Source organism: Crocuta crocuta, unplaced genomic scaffold (genome assembly GCF_008692635.1).
Source record: "Crocuta crocuta isolate KB4526 unplaced genomic scaffold, BGI_CrCroc_1.0 scaffold440, whole genome shotgun sequence".
Taxonomy (NCBI): domain Eukaryota; kingdom Metazoa; phylum Chordata; class Mammalia; order Carnivora; family Hyaenidae; genus Crocuta; species Crocuta crocuta.
Window position 1 is genome coordinate 249,250 of NW_027527457.1, and position 7,490 is coordinate 256,739.

General features: G+C 46.0%; 1 protein-coding gene across 1 annotated transcript in view; it reads left to right on the forward strand.

The window, feature by feature from the left end:
• Positions 1 to 7,490, forward strand: part of TAF1 (TATA-box binding protein associated factor 1) — a 77,187-nt gene that overhangs the window by 161 nt on the left and 69,536 nt on the right. The window contains exons 2-10 of the mRNA XM_077763290.1: positions 1 to 90; positions 1,019 to 1,133; positions 1,281 to 1,397; positions 2,588 to 2,707; positions 3,823 to 4,064; positions 4,496 to 4,714; positions 5,109 to 5,327; positions 5,677 to 5,884; positions 7,105 to 7,281. Of these exons, the coding sequence (XP_077619416.1) occupies positions 1 to 90; positions 1,019 to 1,133; positions 1,281 to 1,397; positions 2,588 to 2,707; positions 3,823 to 4,064; positions 4,496 to 4,714; positions 5,109 to 5,327; positions 5,677 to 5,884; positions 7,105 to 7,281 (1,507 nt within the window). The remainder of the gene's footprint in view (positions 91 to 1,018; positions 1,134 to 1,280; positions 1,398 to 2,587; positions 2,708 to 3,822; positions 4,065 to 4,495; positions 4,715 to 5,108; positions 5,328 to 5,676; positions 5,885 to 7,104; positions 7,282 to 7,490) is intronic.

Sequence of the window (7,490 nt, forward strand, 5' to 3'; positions counted from 1 at the left end):
GCGGGAGGAGGCCCATTTTCTCTAGCTGGTTTCCTTTTTGGCAATATCAATGGAGCCGGGCAGCTGGAGGGGGAAAGCGTCTTGGATGATGTGAGGGCCTGGGCGTGGGGCTAGGGTTGGGAGTGGTGAGCAGGTAGACGGGGGACAGTAGAGGGTGCTTAGAGTCTGTGAGGCGGCGCAGTCAACGCAAGAGCCGGTACTGTCATACTAGAGTTTGCATAGAGTGAGGAGGCTCGGTTCTGGGGGAGGGCAGCCCTCCTAGGTCAGGGGCGCTGGCTGATGTGGGTAACTTTGGGGATTGCATTCATCCTAACAAGGCAGCAGAAAAAGTAGCGTGACCAGCGACATTATTTTTAAACCGCTGCTTTGAGAACCTTGGAAATTTTTGAAACTCATTTCTGACATCATTCACCTAACATGGTTCTAGAACCAGGGAATTGGACCGAACCTGCAACAAATCATGTAGTTCAAGCCTCAGTTTTTAGAACAGTGAATGTTCAGACTATTTGGGGCAGACCTCTTCTGGCACAGGGCACGTTTAGGTAGTTTGCCGTGCTCACTCACATTCATGGGATTGTTTCCTGGGCCGAAATGACCTTTCCCTACTTTGATTTCGGTTCATTTTCTCAAAGGGAAAATACTGATCGCTATTCTTCTGCCACACACTCAGACACACAACAGGTAGTAAGAAAAAAANCAGTGATTTGCCCTAACCTTGAATCAGAGAACTACTTTTCCATTTGTTGAGTCTTGATGATGGTTCTTAGATTAATTTTTTTCTTATATTAATAAGTATGGTGATGAAATTGGACAGAATATGTTCATAAAGGTCTGATCAGTGTGGAGTTTAGTGGAAGGTATACTTTACAGTTCTTGAATGTGAGCCCACCTTTAGCATGCTGCAGTTATATTTAATATGGATTTATAGCTTTGTCCTGGACTGGGGACCACAATAAGCCTTGTGTGGGAAGCTTAGGTTTAGTTGTTATCTTCGACTCTGGTGCTGTCCCTTTTTCAGGAATGTAAGAAGCACTTGGCAGGTTTGGGGGCTTTGGGTCTTGGCAGCCTGATCACTGAACTCACGGCAAATGAAGAATTGACTGGGACTGATGGTGTCCTGGTAAATGATGAAGGTGAGTGCGGGTCATGGGGAGTAAGGTGGGGGAGGAGGCTAGCCACTTACTGTCTATGCACTATTCAATGGGAATTATCTAAGTGACTGAGAGTTACTTGCTCTTTGTTGAGGTACATCTGTTCACCCCCCCTCCTTTTACTTATAGGATGGATCAGGAGTACAGAAGATGCTGTGGACTATTCCGACATCAATGAGGTAGCAGAAGATGAAAGCCGAAGATATCAGCAGACAATGGGGAGCTTGCAGCCTCTTTGCCACTCAGGTGATTTCTTTAGTGTCATCAGTAGAGCATCACAGGTCGTTTTCTTGCTGTGTAGTTCCTTTTGTTTCTGTGTATGCTTTCTGCCATCGTTCCTATTCTCCATCCTTTGCTGCTTCTTGTCAGCTCAATTCCACATAGCTTCTGTCCTTTTGTGTTCTGGGACAGTGTTTTATTCCTCATTCTGGTTAGTCCCAAATTCTTGGTGAATGCCAAGTAAGGATGATAATGCTTTCCTTATCGTCTGGTATTTAAGTACCTACAGGGTTCATGACACTGTTTTGGATGCTATTTTAAGAAAATTGTTTTTTCATTTTATTTATTTTAGAGAGAGAATACCAAGCAGGCTGCATGCTTGGCACAGAGCCCCACGTGTGGTCTGATCCCATGACCTTGGGATCATGACCTGAACTGAAATCAAGAGTCCTGCACTCAACCGACTGAGCCACCCAGGCTCCCCTGTTTTCAGATGCTATGTAAAATCAGTTTTTGCCCTCAGGGACGTGGCAGTTCAAGGAAGATTAATGTATACTATGTCCTGTATAAATGAACACATGTATTTATTGGCCCAACTTCTGTTAATCACTCACCGCCTGTATGCTGACAGAGTGTCAGCAGAATGTGTAGAGGGGTTAAGTCAGGGCCAGAGGTACAGATTTGGGTTTAATCTGGACAAGGGTGATTCTGGAGTAAGGGAATAGAGCTTGCATAGAGGAATAAAAGCAGTTTCACCATCAGGTACTGAGTGATGCCAGTGGCTGAAGGGCAATGAAAAAAAAAACAAAACTGTAGAAGGTAGGCAAAAAAAATGTGTCAGAGACTTGGGAAGTGAGAAGAGAAAAAGTCCAGCCTTAAAGGAAACTGACAGAGAAGGAAGAAGGGTAAATTCGATTATGAGACGGAGCAGGATGAAAATAAAACTCAAATAGGATTTGGTCAGGAGAAGGAACACAGGTTTTTAAACCGTTCTTGGGAGCTCCCTCGATTCCTGTATGAGGTGTACATAGTATTAGAGCCCATGGGGATACCGTGTCATCATCTCTTTCTGAAGGCAGAGGCCGCATCTCCTGTGTGTTCTTAAAGGGCCTGTATAGTGTTCCACGTGGCGCTTTACGTTCTTGTGTGACAGAGGAGCTCAGGGCTGTTGTGTGACATTCTGGATGTTGAGGAAATCACCTTTTGGGTTTTATTAGATTATGATGAAGATGACTATGATGCTGACTGTGAAGACATTGATTGCAAGTTGATGCCTCCTCCACCTCCGCCTCCAGGACCAATGAAGAAGGATAAAGATCAGGACGCTATTACCGGTGGTAAGTAGAGACTGTCTTCTTTTGTCCAAAGAGCAAGTTGCATTCATAGGTTGAGGCTTTTGGCGTACCCATAAGGAGCTGTTGTTAAAATGCAGCTGCTAGGAAAAGATACAACTTCTGGAAGTGAGTCCTACAATTTCAGTGGTAAAGTGAAGTGTTAACTTTTCAAACGTTTGCCAATAGCATTTTCATAGGCACTTGAGAAAAAGTCATTTAGGTCAGTGGTTCTCAAAATCTGGCTGCCCATCACAGTCATCCTAAGCCTTTGAAGAAATACACATTTCTGACTCTCATCCTGGAGAGTCTGATTCAAAGATCCAGGATAGAGCCCAGGAATTTCCGAGTGTTCTCCAAGTAATTTCTGATGCAACTGATATGTATGCTGGTATTTGGAAACGACCCGTTTAGATGACTCTCTTTAAAAGAAATGATTAAATGGGGAAGGCACACTAGACTGTGTGTTTATAATCATCTAGAGCCAACTACCAGATTCAGAGATTTCAATGGCAAGGGCTTCAGTGATCATCTCACCTTTCCTGTGTCTGCCACAGTAGTAACCCTGTCCTAGGCTAGGAGATTGGGGGAGAGCAGTGTCTTTGATCTCCGGTGTTTTGGGGATTATGTTAACCTAAATTCCTCCTACTAGAGTTTTAGCCATTTCGTTTTTAGTCTGCAGGCTAAGTTACATCTGTTACCTTTATGTCAAAGATCTGATTTCATGCTACATAATTTCATTATTCTGTGAGCTTAAAAAAATTCTTCAGTTTGTGGGTCCCCGACCTGGAAATGACAAGGCCTGACTGGTATAAAAGTGTTACTTAATTTTGCTGTTGGTTACATTCCTTTAACCTAATATATGTATAGAAAGTAGTGAACGTAGTAATAGTGTTTGTTTTCTCTCATCACAACCCTAGGGTACCAGGTACAAGGTGAGTTGGGGATGGTGGGAGATAATGAGTGGAGTGAGTTTTCTGGGTTGCATACTAGTAATTTGGGTGCTTGGAACTCTACCCCCTGCCACTGAGCCACGCATAGAGCCTAGACTGGGTACTGGCTGACTCGAAGGAGATATGCTCACAGTTACATGCCAAAGGGGTTTTTCTTCCTCGTTGCAGTGTCTGAGGATGGAGAAGGCATCATCTTGCCCTCCATCATTGCCCCTTCCTCTTTGGCCTCAGAGAAAGTGGACTTCAGTAGTTCCTCTGACTCAGAATCTGAGATGGGACCTCAGGAAGCAACACAGGCAGAATGTGAGGATGGAAAGCTGACCCTACCATTGGCCGGGATTATGCAGCATGATGCCACCAAGCTGTTGCCGAGTGTCACAGAACTTTTCCCGGAATTTCGGCCTGGGAAGGTACTTTCTGTGGAGAATGCCCACGTTGCAGACCACTGACCTCTTCTAAATACCGAGTCCTGTTGTTAACATGTAGAATATCGAATGGATGAGGTTTAAGTTTCCTCATTCAGTGACATCGTAGTAGGTCTTTTTAAAAACGTGATCTGCGTAAAAAAAATAAAATAAAATAAAAACGTGATATGCGTTCGTGACAGTAGTGATTGATATCGTTCTCGTCAGAAATTGTCCTTGTCGTCTTAAAAGAACTAGTCCAGATTATTAAGGGATACTACTTTGCTTTCTTGGCAGATGTTATAAATCTGAGTTCAGAGCTCCTTGGTCCCTCCCCACAGCCGAGTAGACCCTTCAGGGGAGTTTGCAGACCCAGACGCTGCTGTTCTCCTATGGGATATCGAGTCTTTGACATAGTAGCATGTTCTGCATTCTAGGTGTTACGCTTCCTGCGTCTTTTTGGACCAGGGAAGAATGTCCCATCTGTTTGGCGGAGCGCTCGGAGAAAGAGAAAGAAAAAGCACCGTGAGCTGGTACAGGAAGAGCAGACCCAGGAGGTGGAGTGCTCGGTAGAGGCAGAAGTCAGCCAGAAGTCTTTGTGGAACTATGACTACGCTCCACCACCTCCTCCAGAGCAGTGTCTCTCTGATGACGAAGTAGGCAAAATAGAGTCGTGGGGTTGAGATCTACGAGAGGAGCAGTGGGTTCTCCCTAGCTGTGTCTAAATTGGAAGTAGCGCCTCAGCAGAGTCCTGTGCCGGTTATGAGCGAGTGATCCTGAGTTTAGTCTTAGTGGCTGTCCCTTCCCTGTTCTTAGAGAATCGTACTGAGGGCAGGCAGTTGGTGGTACACACACTGGTGGAGAGGAAAGTTTGAATGATAGGCCGAGCGTGCCATGATACAGCTCCATTGTTCACGTTCTAACACCAGTCCTGGCGAAAGATCGTCCTCATGGCTGCTCTAACTTCCCCTCCTGACTGTGGACTCCCTATAGCCTTAGGACATCTGGGATCAGGAAATCTGCCTCCCTTCCTACTCTGTTCTGTTACAGATTACGATGATGGCTCCTGTTGAGTCCAAGTTTTCCCAGTCAACCGGAGATATAGATAAAGTGATGGATACCAAACCGAGAGTGGCTGAGTGGCGTTATGGGCCTGCTCGACTGTGGTATGATATGCTGGGTGTCCCTGAAGATGGCAGTGGGTTTGATTATGGCTTCAAACTGAGAAGGATGGACCATGAACCTGTGATAAAATGTAGAATCATTGAGGTAAGTGACACTGGTACCTGAGAAAGGAATCTGTGCCCAGGGCCCTGTCAGCATTACTTAACTTTGCTTTTTGGTTGGGGAGATGCTGGGGAGGGTGCCTTTGGTGGGGGATGGAGGGGTGTGAGCCCTTTGCGTGTTACGGCATATCACCCTGGCTGCTAGGCCCAGTGGCGGAGATTCTGTTTGTGAAGTGAGTGCGGTGCCAGGCTAGGAGGAGGAGGAGGCAGATGTCGCTCCACCATCGGGTCTTCTCGCCTAAGTGCTACCTTCGATGTCTCCGGGGGATTTGGAGTGAGAACTTTGACCAGCGACTGTTCAGAAATTTGTTGTTCCTTCCCTGTTTCTGCAGGACTTCAGGAAACTTGAGGAGAACAGTGGCACTGACCTTCTGGCTGATGAAAACTTCCTGATGGTGACGCAGCTGCATTGGGAGGATGATATCATCTGGGATGGGGAGGATGTCAAACACAAAGGGACAAAACCTCAGCGTGCAAGCCTGGCGGGCTGGCTGCCTTCCAGCATGACCAGGAATGCCATGGCCTACAACGTCCAGCAAGGTGTGTTTCTGTGCCAGCTGGGTCTGGCACGCTGCCCTTCATCTTGGCCGTCCTGAGGGGGCCTGGCTGTGCTCTGTTCTGCTGCCGAGGGACGGGTGGAATGCTTGCGGTCTGAGCCCTGATTCTAGTCTGTAATAAATCTTTACACTGTTAACAAGCTGGGGTGGGCTCCGATTGCTCATGGAAAAAATGTGACAACCACTTTGAAGTTACAGATCTTTCTGAACTAGAACAGTGCTTCATCTCTGTAATCTGCTTTTGTTTTCAAAGCCATCCCCTCTGTCTTTGTCTTAATCAGTCTGGAATTTGCTTTTTCTTTTCTTAAATATGCCCCAAAAGGTATTCCATGCTTAACGTAGAAAACTTTGAAAATAGAATACAGTGTCGAGAATTACTGATAAATTCTACTGTCCAGAGATGGTCAGCTATTAACTTTTTGGTGTACTTCGTTTTTGTTTTTTTTGTCTTCTCTGTGTGTATGTAGTTGAGCTCATTTCTTTCTTTTCTAAAAAATGTTTATTTTTGAGAGAGCATCAGCGGGGACAGAGAGAGGGAGACAGAGGATCTGAAGTGGGCTCTGTACAGACAGCAGAGAGCCCAACACAGGGCTCAAACTCACGAATGTGAGATCGTGGCCTGAGCCAAGCCATAGTCGGACACTTAGCCGACTAGCCACCCAGGCGCCCCAGTTGAGCTCATTTCTATAGATGGTGTTGTGCACGGTGCTTTTCGGTTGACAAATATCCTATGTCATTCAAAGTTCTTCATAAAAATGTCTAATAACATGGGAAATTCAAGTGAGAAAACATGAAGTGGAAGGTGCCTGGTTGGCTCAGTCACCTGAGAGCNGAGAGAAGGGCAGAAAGAGAGGACAGAGGATCTCTGAAGTGGGCTTTGCGCTGACAGCAGCGAGCCTGATGCAGGACTTGAACTCATGAACCGTGAGATCATGACCTGAGCCGAAGTTGGAAGCTCAACCGACTGAGCCACCCAGGCGCCCCTAAACTTTGATTCTTCTAAAAACTATTGGAATGAACATTCTGTCTGCAACCTTTTTTAAAGTGCAAACTATACTATGTGCACTAGGTTCCTTTTCAGTAGCCACATGAATAACTTTGCTACCGTTTGCTCCTCTTTCCTTTGCTACCGTTTGCTCCTCTTTCCTTTGCTGGAATCATGATTGAAAGGGGAATAAATGTTTTGTCTATTACTTTGACTAGGTTTCGCAGCCACCTTGGATGATGACAAGCCTTGGTACTCCATCTTTCCCATTGACAGTGAGGAGCTGGTGTATGGGCGCTGGGAGGACCACATCATCTGGGATGCTCAGGCTATGCCCCGACTGTTGGAGCCTCCTGTTTTGACACTTGATCCCAATGATGAGAACCTCATTTTGGGTATGATATTGGTAGGGGCCAGTGTTCCTTCTCCATAATTGACAGCTTGCTGCTAATGTCAAGAGGCAGGGGGAAATCAGAATGGTTGGGAATGTCCAAGACTAGGAGCTTCTCGGGGTACCTGGCTGGCTCAGTCGGTTGGAGCATGTGACTCTTAATCTTAGGGTCATGAATTCAAGTCTCACGTTGGGTGTGGAGCCTACTTGAGG